At 41.5% G+C, this 22,623-nt stretch overlaps 3 protein-coding genes across 12 annotated transcripts; all 3 read right to left on the bottom strand.

Moving 5' to 3' along the window:
* Positions 1-2,638: 2,638 nt before the first annotated feature.
* LOC136475673 (achilleol B synthase-like) lies at positions 2,639-10,513 on the bottom strand. Of its 5 annotated transcripts, XM_066473260.1 has the most exons (18): positions 10,064-10,434; positions 8,686-8,871; positions 8,249-8,338; positions 7,913-8,107; positions 7,718-7,802; positions 7,434-7,600; positions 6,640-6,828; positions 6,328-6,441; positions 6,063-6,185; positions 5,853-5,975; positions 5,521-5,625; positions 5,029-5,085; positions 4,827-4,876; positions 4,584-4,727; positions 4,333-4,510; positions 3,870-3,950; positions 3,700-3,783; positions 2,639-2,949 (listed from the first exon to the last, which is right to left on the bottom strand). In XM_066473260.1, exons 1-18 carry the CDS (start codon positions 10,313-10,315, stop codon positions 2,821-2,823), a joined length of 2,352 nt encoding a protein of 783 aa, XP_066329357.1. In that variant the 5' UTR covers positions 10,316-10,434; the 3' UTR covers positions 2,639-2,820. The 5 variants fall into 5 exon arrangements, 4 of the variants coding, with proteins under 4 accessions (XP_066329357.1, XP_066329355.1, XP_066329356.1 ...); XR_010763246.1 differs by lacking the exons at positions 2,639-2,949; positions 3,700-3,783; positions 3,870-3,950 and having other exon boundaries at positions 4,372-4,510; positions 4,831-4,876; XM_066473258.1 differs by lacking the exons at positions 2,639-2,949; positions 3,700-3,783; positions 3,870-3,950 and having other exon boundaries at positions 4,373-4,727; positions 4,831-4,876; positions 10,064-10,305; positions 10,377-10,513.
* A 943-nt stretch (positions 10,514-11,456) lies between these two features.
* LOC136475669 (nuclear pore complex protein NUP160-like) lies at positions 11,457-18,776 on the bottom strand. 6 transcript variants are annotated; one of them, XM_066473251.1, is made up of 15 exons: positions 17,975-18,776; positions 17,679-17,764; positions 17,464-17,534; positions 17,034-17,377; positions 16,217-16,285; positions 16,039-16,142; positions 15,834-15,930; positions 15,616-15,747; positions 15,400-15,505; positions 15,199-15,267; positions 14,963-15,101; positions 12,350-12,457; positions 12,104-12,250; positions 11,850-12,023; positions 11,457-11,765 (listed from the first exon to the last, which is right to left on the bottom strand). In XM_066473251.1, exons 6-15 carry the CDS (start codon positions 16,066-16,068, stop codon positions 11,694-11,696), a joined length of 1,074 nt encoding a protein of 357 aa, XP_066329348.1. In that variant the 5' UTR covers positions 16,069-16,142; positions 16,217-16,285; positions 17,034-17,377; positions 17,464-17,534; positions 17,679-17,764; positions 17,975-18,776; the 3' UTR covers positions 11,457-11,693. The 6 variants fall into 6 exon arrangements, with proteins under 6 accessions (XP_066329348.1, XP_066329346.1, XP_066329349.1 ...); XM_066473249.1 differs by having other exon boundaries at positions 17,679-18,776; XM_066473252.1 differs by lacking the exon at positions 17,679-17,764.
* Positions 18,777-21,171: 2,395 nt separating this feature from the next.
* LOC136468537 (uncharacterized) lies at positions 21,172-22,541 on the bottom strand. The gene is made up of 2 exons (XM_066467072.1): positions 21,670-22,541; positions 21,172-21,289 (listed from the first exon to the last, which is right to left on the bottom strand). The coding sequence occupies exons 1-2, from the start codon at positions 22,539-22,541 to the stop codon at positions 21,172-21,174; spliced, it is 990 nt and encodes a 329-aa protein (XP_066323169.1).
* Between the last annotated feature and the right edge of the window lie 82 nt (positions 22,542-22,623).

The following is a 22,623-nucleotide window of genomic DNA, read 5'->3' as shown; positions in this document are numbered from 1 at the left end:
CGGTCCCAACTCTTCAAATCACAACCCTGTGTGATCTCCGGAAGACGTTCTCCAGACCCCGAGTCCAACGCTCCATGTCACACACAACCCATGTGACCTCTGAGACGTTAACTGGCTCCCCCGCCACCATGTGACCCTTCTGATTTTCTTTTGCAACCATGGGATTAAACCTAACAATTTTGACTGCTGCGTACGGCTAATCGTCCTGTTCGCTTGTTGGTTTCAGCCAGGCTTATTCAACCAGTCAACAGTGTTTTTCTCTCATAACAAGTCAGCATCGACCAGTCCAAACCAGCCCAAAAATCAACTAGCGAACACGCGCGAATGAGGATTGACATGCAACTTGGCCCGATGCACTGGTGATGTGTAAGCAAAGGAAAGTGGCCATCAATTTTGAATTTCTAATGTATGCGAGCTGGACTATATAAAAAGTTGTCATATATATATATATATATATATATATATATATATATATATATATATATATATATATATAGAGAGAGAGAGAGAGAGAGAGAGAACTACTACTCTGTAGCTGGCTACAAAATAACTTATTCTATAGCCACTTTGAGTTACGATAATTACTATGTTAATTTATGAGATTATAGTAACTCCTTACTAAGTGGTTTACTATAACGTTATGGTAAATATCCCCGTATGTTATAGTAACCCAACTATAGTAAATATATATTGACATTATCGTAAATTAGTATATAAAATTATGGTAAATGGAGGTGGCTACAGAATAACTTATTCTGTAGCCGGCTACCGAATAGCCTCTCCCTATATATATATATATATATATATATATATATATATATATATATATATATATATATATATATATATATATATATATAGACACACACACACAATTGAGGGAGTAACTGGGAACGAAAGGGAGATGCATGCTCTCGTTTTGGACACTATCCGATCCCCCGTCACCAAATCTTGTTCGTAATAAAAAATATGCATCGAACGTGTCCAGAGAACCTAGTACATAAGGAGCGGGGGCATGTGCTCCCATTCAAATTTGGGTTTCTAAAGAAAATATACCTTCTTTCGTCTAGCTACGCTCCTATTCAAATTCTGGGTTTCTAAAGAGAATATATCTTCTTTTGTGTAGCTATAGAGGAATTCTTGAGAATGTAGTAGTTGTAGTCGTAACCGACGTGTAACAGCTCGTGATCGTTCTCAATAGTTCCGCTGCACTTGTCCCGGTACGTACACGCCACCTTCGTAGTCTGTGAAATCTTTGTTGTGTTGTGGTCTCCGATGGCGATGGAGACGACGACGGGCCTGACCGAAGCTAACCGCCCCTCTCATGATTAGGTCCGTGCGCGGCGTGGCGCTGGCCTGGCATGTACCATCGTCCATTCCCTTTAAGGGAAGGGTAGGAGGCCGACGACGCCAAGCCATTCTTGCTCACATACTGGAAAGCTGGATGGCGAGGCCGTCGCCTTTGCAGCCTCGCTCACGTGCTCTGACAGCAGTTGCACGGCTAGGCCCTTGTTGTTCACCCCAATGATATGATAGCGTGGTGGCTCTCCAATGCCCCCGTCTTACCATGATGATGTCATTTGGGTCCGACATCTTCAGTTTGACGTAGGTGTAATGAATTTCACGTAGCACGGCTATCCTACGACCTAATTTGGAAACTCTAATCCCTCCTGCATCCCAAACTTTTCCTGGGTGTCTAATCTATGGGGATATTATTCTAATTATCATTCTAGTTCTTAGTGGAGGGTTTTCCATCCCTGGGTTTTGCTCCCCTTGCTTCCAAAAGAGCCCTAAGATGGCATGGTACGCCCCTGGGAAGTTCGCCACCAGGTCAATTTTCTCGAGAGGAACTGCATGCTTGCCCAACATGACCCCATGGAAGGGCCCCACATGGGGGCTAATACATGAGCGTGGAATGCCCACAGCATCAAGGGTGTCGATGTAGAGGATGTTGACTTTGCTCCCTCTATCCATGAGCACCTTCGACATGCCCTTTCCCATGACAACAGGGTCGACGATGAGTGACTACCACCGGCCTAGTTGTGGCACATGATCGGGGTGATCTGAACATGATGGCGGACTCCGACCACTTGAGGTATGAGGGGACCGCTCGATGGTGTATAGACGTCACAAAAAGCGAACTTAGGTGCTTCTCAAAGTGCCCCGCGGGGGCTTGGTGTGTTGCTTGCCGGGGAGTTCGGGCCCAATGAAGTCGAGGCCACGCTGCTCCTTGCCCCTCTGTCGATCACGGCACAAAGAAGAGCCCTCGCCGTCAATGGTGGCGACTATAGCCTTGCCTCGATCAAGGTTGGCGCCCACCACTTCTTCTCCCCCAACGTGCTTGGTTACAGCGCCAAGGAGCTCCTTAACTGTGTACAATCGCTCACACCCAAGCTTATGAAGCAAGGTCTTGGTTTTGCATCTGGATATGAAGACGTCGATGACAACGGCGTCCTCAGCATCCAGGACATCAGTAAATTGCTTTGAGAAGTGCCTGATGAAGTACCTGCCAAGAATATTCACTAATGTGCAATGAGCAGGTTTTAATTACCTGTATTGAACCTGTTTTCCTAGGAATCCATGGGAAAAGATGATGAGGAAACTTACTGACAAAGCATACAATTTGTACGGATAAAAGAAAAGGCAAACTCTGGTTATTGTATATAGGTATTATTACAGTATACATCATGCTAGATTTACATCCTCACAACATCCAACACTGCATACATGTGATACACATCTACATGAAAGTAAATCTCTTTTTTGCTTCTCACAGATGCAACCTTTTTTTTTCACCATGCTATACGATATTGTTTATGTTCATATGGACTTGTTTCTCTTCATTGCACGAAATCCACGACGATACTCACCCAGAGCCCAGATGGGGAACGCGTTGCGGTAGTTGGGGTAATTGAAGAAAAGAGAGCAGTTGAAGCATCCGACGTGCTCCTATCATAGAAATGCAAGTGCAGTCAACAAAACCACCTTGACCTTTGATAATCAAACACCACATAAGCAATGCCAAAATATGGCGTGCAATTATGCATCCCCTAAATATCTAAATAGGTTCTCTCAAATGTCCACCGTGCACCAAATAAAGCATGTTAGATTCATGAACTTGAGTTTAGACATAATAATGCCTTGAGTGTCATGTTATGGCGCATTTTCAAAAGCGGGTGCCTTATGCAACCAATTAAAATTGCTTGCTCTTGATTTGTTTCTCGCCCATAAAAAATTACCGTTTTTGTACAACTTACATATATTTTTATTATTTTTTCATGTAAACCAATGATTTTTGCGACTCTTCAAGAATCAGATCTGGCCAACTAGCAAAACGATTTGATAAAGCAATTCTGATTCACTAGAAGAAAAGTTTCTAAAAAGAGACTTGAATCCAAAATGTTTCTAAGAGAATATGGATCTCTACCAAACACAACCTTATTTGGGGAATGTATTAAGAATTACATCATGCGGTTACATATTCTAGTCACCCAGTATATTGTTCATTCACATATCCAAATGTGACAAAAAAGGGTGCCTCATTATTTCAATACTAATATGCCAAGCCATATGATAGTTTTTTTTTTTGTGTTCATCAACAATATGTTCCAACAATTTTCAAGACAAGTTAAGAGAAACATAACAAGTTCATTTGTCAATACAATGTATTACTATCATAAAAAATAGAATGGAACTTACTTGCTGTGGAAACTCTCCTGTCTCCAACTGCATATTGATCAATTCTTTTGCAGCACGATGCAATGGTGTTGGATCTCGGTCAATCTTGTATTAGAAAAGCGAGATGTCAATAGATTGATAAATTGTACGTTCTTGTCAATATGTAAAATAAAAGAATAAATGAACTGTACCTGTCCAGCATAAATTAAAGTGAGCATTGCCCAAGCAGTATTCACAGCGTGAGCATGGTCACCTTCGATATTTACATAAACCTATTTAGGATTAAAGGGGGAGATAAGTTCAAAGATGAATGCAAATACTTTAGATACTAAAGAAATATTTTTTTTTTCACATTGCATTAAATATTGTGCCCGTCATGACCTGCTAAGGACTTGAGACTAAAGGCTTTGTGTTGTTGTGGTTGTATTAATGGAGCAACTCATAGTGAGAGGAAATTAAATGAGCATAGAATCAATAATATCTGATGATTTAAAGCCATGCTAAATAGCTAGATTCACCATAAGTATAATGTGTGTCAATTTATTACTAGTATGTTCAACAAGGATTCAACAAAAAAAATTGTGTGCCCTCATCAATTATCACTAGTAGGCAAAGTTGGACTAAAATGATCTAGAGAAGAAGGAAACAAAATACCTGAGTTTCACTAGAGATATGGCTTTCTCCCCATCCACCAGTACTGAGCTGCTTTGACAATATGAAGTGGCATGCTTTCCGTATGGAAGAGCTGTTCTCGTACGATCTTCCAAATGCAACTAAACCTTTAATTGAAAAGAAGGCTGCATAGGTGAAACATACACCCCAAGTACCTAACCTGCAAAACAACTATTTGTGTTATCATCTGCTGGCGTAGAAATTCTCTGGGTTAATGGTGCTTTAGGAAAAACCATGAACCGTCTTCTTGTTGTCTGCTCTCAATAAATGTTGCTGCATTTCTGATAGATGTTTCTATCTCTTTTGTGCGGCAACCAGGATATAATTCTTGGAACAGTATCAGAGCTTGGAGCACTGAGGAAGTGCATTCTGGGTAGCTGCCAATTCATAATGCAACATGAATTTATTTCATTATCTGAAATGAAATTTTGTAAGAAGGATCTTCTGCTAAACAATATGCCATTTGCATGCATCACTTACGATAATCAACACCTATGTTTCGGAAACTCTCACAAGGACTTAGAATCTAGTTAATTAACAGAAAAAAGTGTCAATACAGTGGAGTGTATAAACAGTAAGATGTACTGAAATTAAAATTTAAGATTACTTAATAGGAATTGCATCTTCCTAATGGGAAGTAACAAGAGCATATAAGAGCTCCAGCTTCTAGAAACATACCTCTATCCAAGAAGAAGTTCTTTTGCACTCATATGTAGAAATGGAACCATCTTTGTTCTACAACATAGAATGATTAGCCATTTTGAAATGATCTCCACGGCTTAAAACAATGCCGACACAAACATATTTTAAAAAGGATCGAGGCAAAGCAAGCATGGTATTGTTATAGCTAAAATTTCAAGGTCTATAGATTGAAATTTGAAAGCTGAGAAAAACTTGTGCAAATTGTATAAGAAGGTTTCCGATTCATAGCCACATGTAGAAACTTGGTTCCTTAAGACAATTATTCACATACACACTATATTTCATCATATCATCCCCATAAGCATGGTGTAATAGATTTATTTTGTATCAGCCAGCACAAAGTGCAACATTTTTTATTTCCATGGCATATAGTAGCACTGTTTATGGCAAGTTTTGTGTTGCAATTTTCTAGGGTACGAAACAAATGATGACATCACATCAGATGACTGAAGTTTAGAGAATTCATACCACAAAAGATAGAAGGCAATCAATAGCACCATGCAGCCTTTCTCTTTCTATCGGATCCCCAACAAGGTTGTTTTTGTTTGAGATCTTTGACAGCAACAGTAGAGCCTGGAAACAATCACGTGAAATTGCTTTAGAATAGAGGAAATGAAAAGGCATGGGAATGAACAACATATCAAGCAGACACTCTACATTAATTAATATGGTACTTAGTGACCTTAGTTTCGTTTCTTCTTAATATAATGGCGGACAACTCTCCTTCTAGTTCGAGGAAAAAAAGTACTTTTACTCATATACATTGAGGCAAAAGAAAAACTAAACAAAGATGGAATAACCTTAAGTGCTTCTCCTGTAGTGTCAGGTATAGCCCATCCATTGTCTGCAGATGAAAGTGTCCATGAACCCTTCGATCTATGCCGATGCCAGTAACTTTGGTCACCAGGATGGTTCCTCAGAACCTTCATGTACACATGCATGTTGTGTTTCATCATTGCCCGTGATGGTAAATTATAAGTTGCCATGACTTGAAGATAAACAAAACAAACCTGTGAATTTTTTATGAACTCATAGGCTCTCTGCATAGTTGGACCATACTCGTTGACAAGATCTGTAGCGCAAAATGCTTGAATTGTGAATGATGTCTCCCAGCTCTGGCAGCCATCATATACCTACAATGGTAACACACAGCCATGCTTACAAATTATGGTTACATCCTATGAGAAAATTTACTTGATGCGTATTCATCAATATGTCCAACATACTTGCAATCGTACCAAGACACTTCTATTGCAATATTAAATGATTACATACCTGTGCCTTCATGCCATCCTCTGAAAGCCACAAGAAATCTGCTATCCTTGCAAGGTGAAGCTTGAATGCATCTGAATTTGGATCTTCTACCCAGCAGCAGATCATGTTTAGAGCCTATAAATAACAAAGTAACCAATATTAACATGCACCAATCAGAAGTTCATGATCCACATGATAATTAACAAGAACCATTAGACAGTGCATATACTAAATCATAAAGCACAAGAATTCATAATAAGAATACAAGAACAGAACAGAAGTCTGGCCAACTAAAGTGCCAGTAATGAGACATCAACTTTTGCGGATATTTACCTTGTTCACAGTACATACGCATAGGTATTGTGAGTTCTCATCTTCATAATGGATATGCTCCATGAGGCTTCCCAGAGCTCTCTCCCTCAGCTTGTTGACAGGCCAACTGCTCAACACTGGTTCTACACACCTGTAAAGTGAAGTCCAAACAACATTCTGCAACAGTGTACGTGGACAGATGAGGTCCTCCTGAAATGCCAAAAAGAATTTTTTTAAAAAAAAGTTAAAAATAGACTTAAGAAAAGAGATCCTCTTAGTAATTAGTCCATTATTGCGAGAAGAGAAATCCAAGGTTTTCTTACAGCCTGATGGTTCGACAAATATAAACAGAAATAAACCGGTAGGTGGCTCTATTGTTTAGCTACAACAATTGCAGAGGGAGGGAGGATATCCATATCGGTGTTTGGAAGTTAGGCCTGCACACACTAAAGTAGTTGTCTATTGCAGACCACCGCACCTCTCTCCTGGAATGAGTCTAGTTACACTTACACTGGACAACTATCCAAAAATACAGACAAGTTACAACCCTAGGCCTAATCCAGATAACCACCTAATAGTATGCTGACTATTGACATGGAGTTGGCTGAGCTAGGACAATCCAATAAAGACCACAAATTGATTCCATAACCAAAGATCCTAATAGTATCCTGCCCATATTCATAATACTCAGGTATAATCGAGGTGGTTCGTGGAGCCCAAATAATTTGTACTTATTTTACACGTTAAGTAATTAGGCCGACAAAGAAAGTTTTGAGGATAATGAACTGTAGAGCCACAAGGGATGTGGCAACCACCTTTGCACATTTATTACGAGCATTGCTCCAGTCAATCTTGCCATAGGGAGTGTCATAGATCTCCTCTCTTAATGCCAGTACAGTTGGTGTAATCGGTCCGATGAATTTCTTGCCATAAAGATAAGCCATTGGCAGATATACCATACGGGTTAGGCACCAGAATTTCCCTGAAAAGGACATGGTTGGCAGATATAGCAAACTTATTTCAACAGATCCACGCGCATCCAATATATAACGTGCCGGAAGTTGTAATAATGACACAATTTCATAGAAGGAATATATACTTGGATGAAATGGAAGAAACTGAGGAGCGATCCATAGTTCAGGGAAAATTGGATTATTTCCTGACCAATCGAACACTCCAAGTACCTTCAATCAATTGATACAAAAGAAGAGGTAGTGTCAATGACACTGCTATAGAGAATCAGATGTTATGGATGAGAACCGTGTTGTACACATGTATGGATCGCAAAGAGTACCGAAAGCCATATCTTTCCCCACTGGGGAATGAATGTTGCACCACCATGGGATAGAATCCAAGCACGCCCTTTAGCCAATGCACCGTTGTTGCCGTATGGCTCCTCGCCGAGAAGCCTCAGGGTGATGTAGTTTAAGCATGTGCCAAACATGCTGCTAGAGCACCGGACAACCGTACTCCATCCACCATCGTCGTTCTACAAATTATTTATTATTTATTTATGAGTAAATTAAAACTAATGCCTTATTATACATAAAAAAGCAAACAATTTGGTGCAAATTGACCTTGTCCCCAACAAGGCCTTAACGAGAGATAATCCAAGAGAATTATGTCATGCCTGATGGTTGTAGATGTAGCGGCATATCTCATGCCGATGTTCTGGTGATATGACAACATTCAGTGATCCAGTGACATACAGGGCAAATATCTGCATATGAACGTGAAAGTATGTTTTATATATCCATATCAGTGCAGAACTAAGGGTGCGTTTAGATCCAAAAAATTTTGGATTTTGGCTCACTGTAGCATTTCGTTTGTATTTGGTAATTAGTGTCTAATTATGGACTAATTAGGTTCAAAAGTTTCGTCTCGCGATTTCTCGACCAACTGTGTAATTAGTTTTTTTTTTCGTCTACATTTAGTACTCCATGCATGTGCCGCAAGATTTGATGTGACAGTTACTATGCAAAATTTTTTGGCAACTGAACGGGGCCTAAGCAAGGAAAAGAAAGAAGAAAAAGAGGTAATGGCGTTTTGTCCAGATATAATGCGCACCAAACAAGGCATGATGAACATGACCCCGCTGAAATCACCAGGCCAGTGCCCATCACTCGCTTGCAGTGAAGAGAACTGATCCATGGCCCGCCTCAAGGAGTTCAATACAATTTCTTCAGTGACTTGGTCATCCTCCTCAATCTTGATGCGTGGCAGATGACGTTGGTATCTGTTCTGTTTTGCGCACTGCAACGAAAGGATCGATTTTGATTAAACGTTTGACGTAATCTAAGAACAAATTTATTTTTTAAAAAAATGAGTATCAGCAGATCAGATAATTGGTGAGGAACATCGATGAGGAACGAGTTGGTCCTTAAGACGAAATAAACCAAAAAAAACCCCGCAAATGTTAGGGATGAAAACCTGGTGCTTCAACTTCCTGGCCACGCACACACAGTCACACTCTCGTCATCCGCCAGGGATGATGAAAACCTCGGAAGCTCCCGCCGCCGCGGACGCCCTCGCCAGTGAGGCTTGCGCCCCAGACCTTCGCCTCGGCCTCTCCCGCCGGTGATGCATCCTCACGTCGGCTGAAGCCCAGCTCCGTTTTAGCTATTCCGTAGGCCCATGAATCCAGTAACGTGTTCCACAGGGCCCATCGGCACCATCCGGCTCTTGATAATCCACGAAAACGAATGGGCCAACGTTTACCATTTTTTTTTCTTTGCAAAAGGACACGTAGCGTAACGGTTTCTGCTATAAAAAAAACTGTAGCCCAGTGGTTACGAGGCCTATGGTCCAGTGGTAGCACAGTTCAGTGGGACACCAGGGTTTCCTGGTGTTGCACCTATTTTCACCTATTTTTGAGATATTTTTTTTTCAGAAAAAGTAGGGTACACGCACACGTGCACGTTCGATGGTAATGTACGTTTTCCGCGCACCGGAGGCTAGAGAGCCTCCCGATAAAAAAAAAGAGTACTGGTCACCATTCAGTCGACAACGAGGCGTCTGTAATGACTTTGTCAGCCCAGTCTTCGAAAATGCTCATAGAAGAAGGGTTGCGTGCTCATGTTCATAGGCATGAGTATACGTTATTGTGTAATTCAAAAAAAAAACAACTTTTTTTACTTCATCTCTACTATCAGCTATATCGATGAACTAAAAGTTATTTTGGTGAACCGTTTGACAGAGATGTTGTATATGTAAAACTTCTTAAAACATCCTCTCACAAATCCCATGTAGGGCCTCACTGAACCAGTTGAAGCTGGAAGAAGATATTTTTAGCTTCAACTCACAGCAATCTTTTGTGAGAGCATGTTTTAAAAAGTTTCAGCAGTGAAGCTGTTTGAAAACGGTTCACCAAAATAAATCTCTCGCTCACTCCGTGTGTGTGTCGAGAGAGAGAGAGAGAGAGAGAGAGAGAGAGAGAGAGAGAGACCTGCATGCGCATGAGGAGGTCGGCGGACTCCCTCCTCTGGAAGCGATGGTCGGAGAACTCGCGGCGGACCCTCTCCACGTCGGCGCGCTCCTCCGGCGTGCCGTGGTCGGGGTCGAACTCCCACACCGCCCGCCCAACGAAGCCGTTCGTCGACCGCAGCCACGGGCTGTCGTCGCCCTGCCCCACCTTCAGCCTCCACATGCTGCTGCTGCTAGCCAGAGACGTGTAGATATACGACCACCCTGGCATCATCAAGAGATCAGGATTGGCAACATAATAAATATATTAATAATAGTAGTAATACGACTCTAACGGTACATATGCAGGCAGCCACCGCCGCGCGCCGACGTGTAGTCAGCTAGGAGCGAGAAGTGCTAGCTAGCTGTGGAGTGGAGGTTCTACGAGGGCGAGGCGATTATTTAAAGGAGACTACAAGAGGCGTCGTTGTCGATGAACAAATTATTGGTATATGTTGTTGGTCATTGGGTGACTGCCCTCTCGTTCAATATTGGCCATACATATAGTAGTTGATAGACCTTGCTGGTTTCTTGTATATCCGGCCAGATCCACTGGTCAAATTTTACTAAATGCTTTTGGATAATATCCTTTTTCGATTGCAACTCTTCAACGCCTAAGGCCTATGGACTATGGTACATATATATCCATTCGGGGCTAGCTGCTGCACCGTGTCGAGCTCGGGGATGGTTCCTCCCTGCCCGTGCATATCCGTAATCCGCCCTAGCTCGGCCCCGGCGGCCGCGTGGTTTTCCGACCTCTCACCAGTCTACGCCCAAGTAACCTGCGGCTGCGGCGCGACACGTACGTTGCTCGCGCCGTTCCTAGCTTCTCCCTTGTACGTGCAGCTCGGCACTCTATTCCATGGTCCATGCGTGTCTACGTGCACCGTGGTTCTTGTTAACGGAAGCCCGCCCACATGACCTTTTCGCACTCTGGAGCTTCCATGTACATGCATGCTGACGAAGGACGGCGGACGGCAGGTTCGATTCTACCGCAGTTGCGTTATACGTACTGCATCATCATCAGCTCGTCTCTGAGACAAGATCAAGTAACAATCAGATTGCTGCTACTCCAAACAGAAGCTCAGGAAACAAAGGTTCCGGACTTCATGCAACTACTGCATGGAAGCCCGCGCTTGATATGCCGTCGATTGGAAGGAGGAGCCGGGCAATTAATGTTGTGCCTTGACGCCAATTGGAGCCTTTATTTAGCAATAATATTCCTGCTTTCTTTTTCTTCTCAAGTTCTCATGTCGCCAGTACAACAAAATCGAGGCGGCTCCAATTGGCGACACCCTATTGCTTCGTTTGTCATATTTCCAAAACAACCATCACAATTCACAAGCTACAGACACCCAGAATCGACACAATACCAGTGCTGTAATGGAGGCGTCAATCCATCTTCTACTTCTACATGTGGGAGGTGAACCCGTTATCAGCGATGATTCCATGTTCACGTTACAATAGAGCCATCTATGCATCTTTGTTTTTCTTCTAATAATTCTATATGAGACACAGGCTAACCATACAAACAATTACGTACAGGATTCAGTGGTGGCACATCGTTCTCTACAACATGTACACATACCAACACCAACACGATCTTCAGGACTTCAGTTGCTCAGGCCCTCCATCCCCTGCCCATCTCCAACTGACGACAGCACGTCCCCCGAGTCGACCACGACCTGCAAACGTAGAACAAGAAGAACGCAATCAGCACCGACACGTGCAACATAGTGGAGTTTGCATTCATATATGGCACTACCAACCTGCTGCAGGTGGCTCATCAGGGCTCCATGCAGCAGCTTCTTGAGCCGGTCGCACTGATCCACGCTGTGGCCGGCGCGTTGCATGTCACCCAGTTGGCACCACAGCCTCTCCACTGCCGTGTACGGGAACCAAGCGGCGGACATCTTCTTGCGGTGGAGAAGGTCCGCTGGCCTCTGCAAATGGTTCCCAGGGATTTATATGTTAAGATTGTAAAGATCTTGCATTTGGATATTTCAGTCTGTCGATCCATTACCGATGATGCGAACGGCTCTAAATACTCCACCAGCAAGTTGGTGGCTTCTGCATGGCGTCCGTAGTTTATGTATAGTCTGAATAAGGCGGCAGGATCTGCCTCTTTCCCAGACATGCCCCACGAGATCTTGTTCCCTGCATTGTTAGTCTCAAAAAAAGCAAAGGGTAGCAGCCAAACCAGAGGTCGATCAGCACTATTATACAAAAATATATAATTAGCCACAGACACTATTTATCATAAACCCACCTTGAACATCTGAACCAACCAAAGTGGTAGCTCAATCTCGGGATCAGTATAAAGAAGCGTCTCAGCAACAATGACTGGCAACCTAGGATGCAGATCTTTGTATTTATCCTGCAAAAACAGGAATAAAAGTATTGACAACGCAAAATACAGATACTGTTTCGTTGTTGGGAACACAGAAAATATCAAACACACAGTACATTAAGTGCTTGTTTGGATATTAAAGTATCCTACAACTACAGTTTTGTGTGAAAACACAGTTTGTCAAAACCATGGTTTTCTACAGTTTTTTAGGAACCACAATTTGTTTGGCTATTGCAGTATGTAGCGCAGTGCTTCGCGTTTTAATCGTATATTTATCAAGCTAAGTAGAATGTACCATATAATTAATAAACCAGAACCCACATATATATATGCTTACATTTCTATTGTACTTAGCTTTTACATGTAACACTACATACAACATTGAGATGTGTAGAACTGTAGAAGTTATAATACTTTATGTATGGGAGATTAAACATGTATTTTTTTTTGTTTGCTCTATTCTTTATTTTTTTTAATAAAAGTCATGTAGCTGTTTGATCTTTTTTCCTAAAGACTCGGCTTGAGTTGATAGCTGTGTAATTAGCTTGTCAAGCACCTCACTTCTGCAGCAAGAGCATGGAGAGCACGCCAGACATAGCTCTGTTTTAAAAAAAGTGGATGTTTAAAAAGTCCAAAAATACCATGGTATCTAAGAAACTACAGTTTAGAAAACGTCATAGTTTGTGGTATCCAAGCACTTCAGGCTCCGTTTGGGTTTTGTTGTTTCCTAAAACTGTAGCATTGCGAAACCACAGTTTTAAAAAACGTAGGCTTGTAATACCATAATATTTAGAAACCAGTGTTTCTCTGTTTAAAAAAAGCCATGACGTGTTTGGCTACACAACAATACGTTGCTTTTGAGACTAGTTGGTTGTCTTTGCTGCTAAAAAATAGCATGTATCTCTACGTACAAAACCTCGCATGCAAACTATCACAACTCTATCTGAATATCTATATATAGAATAGAAAGCAATGTCCAAACGCCGCGGAGGGTGGACGCGCGTCGCGCATGCCAAGCTCTGTCAAAAATAAAGAGGGTTGGGACTGAGTTTTTTAGACTCCAAAAAAACTATGGTTTTATCAATACCGTAGTTTCTAAAACTCCAAATTAATTACATCCAAACACCTTCTTTCTTTTAGATACCTAGGTATTTTAAAAAACCATGGTATTAATCTAAAACTCTAGAAAAACTTTGTATCCAAACAGGGCCTCAAAGTTTTGATACTATGGTGTTTTTAGAAACCATGGTATTTGTCTCAAAACTCTAAAATCCAAACAGGCCATAAGGCGCAGAAAAGGCATAACTAAAGTCTAGCACATGTACAACATGCAACTTGTACTCCAAGTTGTACCTTGACTAATATATATATATGAAATCCCCCCCCCCCCCCCCCCCGCCCCACCCCAACCCCACCTGTTGGAGTTGCTAAGGTTGCGCAGGAAGTAATCGTGGGAAGTGGGAGGAATGGGCAACGAGGCTGGGACGCCGTCCTGTTGGCCGGCGTCGAGGAATGGGCGAGAGCGAGCTAGACCACTAATCAGATAAAGATGGAAAAAATTTGTTGATTGCAAAACACTACAGATAGTTGGAAGGACCCAAAAGGTTAGCACTGGTTCCTATAGAAGCAGTACAATAAAAGAATAGTCAATTTTCATATGTATATGCCACTGCTCACTGACTGTCCCACGAGGTCAACAGTAGCAAAGTACTCGCTCCTTTTCTTTTTGCAAGGGGACACGCAACCCGGGTTTTTTTTTCTTGAACACGGAGGTGAGCTGTGTATCATTATATTAAGAGGAAAGGAGGGGCAAAAGCCCAAATACAAACACCAACACACCCCAAGAACAGAAAACTAAAAAGGATCTCACCCTTAGGAAGGACCTAAAAGGTTAGCACTGGTTCCTATAGATGCAGCACCATAAAAGAATAGTAAATTTTCATATGTATATGCTGCTACTGACTGACTGACCCATGAGGTCAACAGTAACAAAGTACTCGCTCCTTTTCTTTTTGCAAGGGGCACACGCAACCCAAGATTTTTTTTCTCGAACACAGAGAAGAGCTGTGTATCATTATATTAAGAAGAAAGGAGCAAAAGCCCAAATACAAACACCCACACACGGGAAAACTAAAAAGGATCTCACCCATGGGAGGGCCAAGAGCAAAGAGGAAGGATACGCCTCTGGCCCCAGCCAAATGCCAACAAAACAACTCCTTAGCGCAACCCAAGATTTGAACTTGTTAATTTTTTACGGACACTTAATCTAAGAATTTGCAAATGATACCACACAGATTTGGTATTATTGGATTCATATTTGAAAACACTTCCATATGACATCAAATCCATAGTTATGAACATTATAATATATGAGATATTAACGGTCGAAGTGTGACTTTGGAGACAGCACCAGGTCAAATCAAGCCTTACAAAAAGAAAAGGAGGGAATATAGTTCAACACAGTACTCCGGGGATAGAGATCCCCAACTTAGAGAAAAGTAATAAAAGAAGACCATTCAAATAAAGACATACCAAATATAGTTCAAGGGTTTCCCAGTGGTTGCTCCCCTGCAGTTGTTGGGTCACAGGAATACTCTTATTGTTGATCTCCCATGCATCATTCTCAGAAGAAGGCAGGAGTGGCACTTGTTGACTGTCAGTCAAACTTCTCCTGTAATTAGGTTACATCTCACGTCATTAGTTAACACTATTATTTGTCAGCACAATAATCTGCCCATATGTGCAATTAGAGGGGCCAGTCAACATACCTTGATTTGTTGTCTGCTCTGTTCGGGCAGCATTGCTGAGCAATGACTGAAAAGACACACTCCAATTGCCTACAACAGAACAATTGAAACAATAGATAGTCAGATTGAATCATAGACACAGAAGAGAACATGACAAACAGCAATCCATTAAGACAGCGCTACAGGCAAAAAAAGGAAAAGAAACAAGTAAATGCAAAGTACTTTTTCATTCCTGACTCCTTCCAAAATTTGAGCACAATTGTGAAGGCCAAGTCATACAATTTCTCATTTATAAGAATATCCATCAGGGACTCAATTGATTGGCTTTCTGCAGTCACACAAAAACGGATTTCAGTGTTTAATATTAAAGATTGTTAATTAAGATATTGATCTCCATAAATTCAAGCAATAAAGTCCTATGATTAGTTTTGGAGATACCTGAAAAATCAAATATTGATTTCAGAGTGCTGAGCATATACTGTGCTTCTGTTAATATGTATTCTTTTTCAAGGATTTCAATGTCAACACAAAATTGCAATCTAGAAAGCTCAGAATCTGTGCCAAAAGCCGCTGGAATAGAGAACAAAAGTTAAACCAAGCATGTTGCTGTGCAATGAGACAAATCAAACAGCAATTGAAAGTCTGACAAAACATACAGTTCTCCATCAAAAGATTCCGAGGTCTTTTACTTGGAGAAATTTGATCATCAGCTTCACAAATAGAGTTGAGCCATGCAAATGAGGGATCAACAAGCTACAATGCGTTGATAGCAGCAGATAAGCGTGCAACCTCTCTTGCAACACGTGAGGAAGTTGGTGGCTGCCACCTGCATTACCTTCTCTATTCAATCTAATATAGTACCTGTACATGTATGCAGCTGCTTTCCTCCATTTGTTCCTATGTGCTTCAAATGAATAAAGAACCTTATAGAGATTTGGTCTAGACGACAGATCCGAGCGTTCAGCCTGCAAAAACAAAAATAAGATCGGCATGGAAGAAAGGAAGACACAAAGATTGGACTATGCTGAAAATGGCGAACCTTCCAGAAGAGCTCTTGCTCCACTTTCTCTACCAAGTTAGTGAATGGAATCTCTCCATTGCAAAGAACCTATTTCCGTGAATAAGAGGCAAATTTAAGCTCCAATCTAATAGTGAGTATCCCTTGCATAAAATGATGAGGAAAACAACTGGATAACACAAACACAGACAAAATTTGATTTATATGACTTCTAATTAATGATGTTTAGAGGAAAGCCTGCTAGATTGGTCAATATGTCCTGCATACAGAAAACGATTTTAACTAACAATGTTTAGGGGAAAGGCTGCTAGACTGGCCAACATGCCTTTCATACAATAAAAGGAAGACAAGAAAAAAAAAGGCTCAAACACAACAAAAGCATCCAAGTAATGATTTTTTGGTAATAATAGTAGTTAGAGGAGCCAGTTTGATCTGTTAACATACCTTGCTTATACAATCGAAAAGAAAATAATCAAATAGCTAACACATTGCACACTTGTAGATTTTCTCTAACAAAATTTAGCAGAAACCCGTTGGACAACATCCCACACTGCATGAACCCCCTTTTCCCCAATGTAAGAATACCAAAAAAGTAGAATAAAATAAAATGTGGTAGATCATGTCAACGACCAAGATAGAAGTCTTATGGTACCTATGTATGGCTGTAAACATGTGTCATGATCACTAGCTATAATACTTACAAAATCACGTGCCTGCCAATCAACTTATTGCTGCCTAGGCACTATGGTCCACCTCAAAACACTAAAGATGCCCATGGACAAATCGGGGGAAAAAAGATGTAAAGAATAATGCAAATAAGCAACTTAATATGACAAACCTTTGTCTCCCCAAGATCACAAAGAACTATGATGAAACGCCTCAAACAAATGTATTTGCTATCATCATCCGGGTTTGAGACGATCGCGCAATATGCATCTCGAAAGTGTTTCAGATCCAAGCTGTATTTGAATACATTAGCCCATAATCGTCCTTTAATCATTGCTGCGGTCTCTGGAAGGCCCTCAGCTTCAATTCCATTATCTAACCCGTCAATGATTTCAACTAGTTCAAGAGCAGCAAGAGCAAATTGGCACGCCCCCTCGCTCATGGAGTGTTGCTCAAAAATTTGCATTGCCCACTCATAGTAGTTAAGTCTCCACAAAGAAATAGATCTAGATTCCCCTGGGAAAAAAAAGGCAAACAGTAAGATTGTAAGAATATAAATTAAATGCAATATAGAACAAGTAAAGCTAGGAGAATGACGTCACCAGAAACTTGAAACCCTGTTTCCAATGAAAAGTTCTGCAAAGCCTTTGGAGCTTCATACCCGGACGCAGCCCTGTTTTCCAAAGTATTTGTCAAGTTAATACCAGAGAAAGCGCCAACAGGTAGCCCAATTATAAGTTTATAACAAAAAAAAAGCAATATTAAAAAGGAAATACACAATGTAGCAAGTATACACATCCAAGAGTTTTATTCTTACTATATATTTTCAAGCCTTTCAGGGCTCCATCCTTCTTGAGTTATGGATCCGCACCCCACCCCCTCTAAAGATAAACTAAAACACTCCTGCAATTTTTTTATCTTAAATAAGGTGACCCTAAGAGTTACATACCTTTGATCCCATAGCATCAACTAATATATGGTGCTGCCTCAGTTCTCAAGTCTGAACTATTTGTTTCACAGAACCTGAGAACTAGGCAACTAAATCAAATGAAGTGACTCCTACCAGAAAACATTAACTTAAACAATTGGATTGCTCGCTTGAAAATCCCTTACCGATATTTATCAAAAGACACAAGGAGATGTCCAGAACACTACCTATCCTACTACCTATCTCCAGTTTGGGTAGTGGATGATAAAAAATTCACTCCAGCAGACTACCTACTAGACCCCCGCAAATTCCCCTCTCCACTACCCATTCCTGTTGGGCCAAGGTGGCTACCCAAAATTTTCTCGCTCTCTTTTCTACCCCTGCAGCTGTGACTGACGCCGCTGCCTGTCCGACGCCGCTCGCGAGAACACCCCGACGGCGGCCTTCCACGACCTCGCCGCCCCGCCCAAGGCCGCCTGGGACGCCCCTCCCCCCGGCGCGACCTCCGGCGAACGGCCCTCCCCCGGTGCGACCTCTGGCGGACGCCCCTTCCCTGTCGCGGCTCCTAGTGCTGGTGTGGCTCGCCTCCGCCACGGCTCCCAGCGCAGGCAGCGGCTACCCTCCGCCGCAGCGGCGAGGATGCGGCGGACCTCCCCGGCGGACGCCCCTCCTCCTCCCGACAATTCCCGACCGGATCTCCGCGGAGCGGCTCTCCTCCGTCTCCTGGCGGCTGCAGCACAGCGTGGCCCTCCCCAGTGGCGCCGTGGCCTGCCCCGACGGCGTGGGCGGCCTGCCCTGTCACATCTCCAGCCACCTCCAGCTCCATCCATGGCGAGAAGAAGAACAAGAGGACGACGTATGGGACCCGCGTGTCATTCTCTGCTAGGATTAGTTTGGGTAGTCTGTTTTACGCTGGAGTTGGAAGCGAAATTTGTATGAAAATGGGTGGCTATCAAATAAACACGTAGGCAGTGTGATTTGGGTTGTATTACTGGAGATGCTCTTAGTAATTGAGTTAGGTTGGGTAGAACATACAATTCAATATTGTAATATCTATAAGCAGCCTGTTTGGTTGGCTGGTTCGTATCGTTGCTGGTTCGTGAAGAAGTACTGCTGGTTGGTTTGTGTGAGAGAAAAATACTGTTCCGGCTGAAAATTTACGATCGTTTATGATAAGCCACAGCCAAACGAACAGGCCGAAGATCATCATTAGTTCATTGGTGTGGAAAGTAGGCCTTACAGTAAAAAAAACCAAAGTACACTAATATTGCATGTACTAATATACATGAAATTAGTTATTTAAATGATAATCCTATCATGCTATTTGGAAAAAAAGTAGACACTGACATGCCATCCGAATAATTTTTCCTCGTTATAGAACCTTATGGCCTGCATCCTTAAAACTAGCATTGCTAGTCCAGGGGTGTGTTTAGTTCATTCCAAATTTCCAACTTCGACACTACGTAAAAAGAAGATTCTTCATCACATCAAATTTGCGGTACATACATGGAGTACTAAATGTTGACGAAATCAAAAATTAATTGCACAGTTTGGTTGTACTTTGTGAGACGAACATTTTGAGCCTAGTTAGTCAACGATCGGACAATTATTACCGAATACAAACGAAATGCTACAACGCGCTACAGTAGTCTACAGTGATTTTAGCCGCGCCAATTCCGCCGAACTAAACCAGGCCTAGATTAGCATCTCCTAGTGACCTCCAACCAGGTGTACAGAGCGTAGTACACCTAGTGTCAGGTGGCATTTTTTATTCACCCTTAGGCTATCTCCAATAATAACATCCAAAATATAAGACATATTCGTCCTTTAGATAGCGCTCCAGGCAGAAGGTTCAATATATATTCGTCATCTTCACCAATAACAAGACCAAAAAACAAATCCTTTCTGTAAATGGGTTTTCAGGAGAGAGGATGCTCATATTTGGGTTGTGCCTTTCAGACAACCTAAAATAGATCTCCCGCATAGGTACTACGTTGGAGACTGATTTTAGATCTCTTGCTACCTATTTTGAATTTAGGTACCTATATAGGTTTCTTGTAGCAGACAGTCTTACTAATTCCTGCCCCTCCGTTTCAAATTATTTGTCAGGTTGTTATTTTTTCTAGATATATTGTTTAATATGTATTTAGACACAATATATATCTACGAGAAAAAAGACAAAATATATTATAATCTGAATTGAAGAGAGCAGTTGCTAGCTATTAGCAACACGAGTAGGTACGGAAATATGTTGATGCGCTCATTTTCTTCTTGTACCTTATATTAGGTCTGTTCGGTTGGCTGGTTTGTATCGTTGCTGATTCGTGAAGAAGTACTGTTGGCTGGTTTGTGTGAGAGAAAAATATTATTCTAGCTGAAAATTTACGATCGTTTACGACAAGCCACAGCCAAACAAACATGCTGTTGCTTTCTCCTGGTACTAAACAAAGTTGCTCCCTGCAAAGGCCGCTCAGTTTGACTTTAGAATTCTATAGTTTTCATTAGAAAGGCAAAGTTGACATTTCACGAATACGTATGTGTTTGATAAAAAAACAGAAAAAATAACCTTCCGCCAAATAAATTCTATGATAAATAACTAAATTGAGCCATCTTTAGATGACGTTTTTAAGGAATCACAATTTTAATGTTTTCAATTAAAATAACTAAATTTTAAAGTATGTTTGCTTGTTCGTCGTGGATTATAAATTAAAATAATATTTTTTTTCATATTAAATTAGTTAGCAGTAAATAATCTACGCAGCCACCCGGACCGATCAGGCAGCAAAGTCAGATCAGATCAATCAAAGTTGTCAATTTGTGTACGGTGAAACGTCAGTACTGCACTACTCCGTGATTTTGCCACCGAGCCATCCCTCAAAACAGGGAGGCAAATCCGACCCCACCTGCAAGCGACCAAGGGCTCAAGGGCCAAGGCCACCGCGTTTTTCTGGAAGGCATAATTAGGTGTTGGACACTAAGAAAAGGTGGTCTTTGCCACAACACACTAAAAAAACATGTCTTTGCCCAAACACACTAAAACTCTATGACAATTGGGTGCTAGACACTATAACACATATTATAACATATCCTCATCAAACTGTTATCAATACATTTATAAAAGACAAGTATACCCCTGCTCCTTCAAATGAACATTTCTGATAGATAAAAGGACATGATGATAGTATGTTCTTCACCATTCAGCAAGCAGTACACGAATACAAATAGCAGGTTCAGACACATTTGGCTACAGTATAGACCCTAATGACATGGTTTAACAAAGGGGAATGATTTAGCAGGTTTAGCAAAAGAAAATCATAGATTCGAGCCACATTTGGCTATCTTGATGCTACCAAAACCATACATGCTACTGATCCGGCACTCCCTACTCTTTCTTAGACCTGACAACCTTCAACTTCTTTGCCTTTCCCTTCTCCATGAAGGCTACTGGAGATAGTGCTTCACATGCAACAGGCTCTATGGAGCCTTCAAATTCCAGCAACCTTTTTCGGTTGAAATGGATATAGAAGCATATCAACAATTATTTTAAAGAAAGATAACAACCAGGAAAACATAATTGGAGGACTTATACCTCCTTGTCATAGGGCTAGGTGTTTGCACAGGAGTGATAGCTCTAGTTGGTGTAGATGGATTTTGCTGCAGCAACCTCCTTACATACTAAATGGAGAGAAAAAGTCAAATCCAGTAAGAAGTAATACAATATGGTAAAATTTTGGAAGTTGCATTTGTACCTTCTTGTCATAGGGCTTGGTGTAGAAACAGAAGTGATAGTTCTTGGTGGTGTAGCACTGTAAATTGTTTAGATATGCATGTTAGTGGTCTGCTATGTAAGATATGTTTCAAGTTTGAGTTGAAAGCTTACAATGGTTCATCAAGTGATGGTTGTTCCTGTATTGGATTAGTAGCACTACTAGATGGCACTACTGTGACATTTTTCTTGGCTCTCTTTCTTTTTGGCTTTGGAGGGGCAGGTGGTGGTGCATCAGATTCATAAACATATTCATTGCATGTTTTTTCCATGTGGCTAAGCTGTCTGCACCTTTTGCATCTTGTGGATCTCTTTCCAGTGCCACCTTCTGCAACTGATTTGTACCTTCTCTCCCTTGGTCTACCGGCTGCCCTTTTCAGAATTGGAGGCCACAATTTGAATCTAGGGTCCATCTTAGGCCATTGTTTCCTATTTGTCATTGGCTTCACAGACTTTTCATAGGCTTTCTTGAACTTTGCCACAGAATAGTACTCATGAACATAGTCTTCTATATTATAACCTCGAAATGAGGTGATAATACAGAGGGCGTGTGAACATGGTAGACCAGTAACTTGCCAGAGCCTACATGTGCATGTCCTCTCTTTAAGATCAACAGTATGCCTCCAATGAACTAGATCCCTTATAACACCTTCAACTTCACCTAAAATTTCAGTCTCAGTACCACCATCTTTGTGTGAATACCTCCACACATATTTGAGCCCCCTGCTTCTTGTATTGAGTACCTTCATGACTTTAGGTAGGATCTTGCCTTCAAGCTTTCTTGCAATTTTTCTTCTCAAGAACATTTTGTCCATTTCCATCTGTCTTATCCTATCCATAAGATCAACTACATGAAGGGATTTCTCATCTGTAACCCAGCTGTTGAATGTTTCAGCAATGTTATTTGTGACATAGTCACACTTGCTTGCTTCAGAGAACAAGTGTCGTGTCCAAAGGTGCTTATGAGTATTATGTATCCACTTCATGGCTTCAGGACATGCTTCATACATTAGATTGTAGTGCTCTTCAAACCTGTGTCTTTGATAAGCTCTACATGCTGGCCACAAG

This window comes from Miscanthus floridulus, chromosome 8, assembly GCF_019320115.1.
Source record: "Miscanthus floridulus cultivar M001 chromosome 8, ASM1932011v1, whole genome shotgun sequence".
Lineage (NCBI taxonomy): Eukaryota > Viridiplantae > Streptophyta > Magnoliopsida > Poales > Poaceae > Miscanthus > Miscanthus floridulus.
The sequence above is the reverse complement of the archived record's forward strand: the minus strand, read 5'-3'. Positions and strand labels throughout refer to the sequence as shown.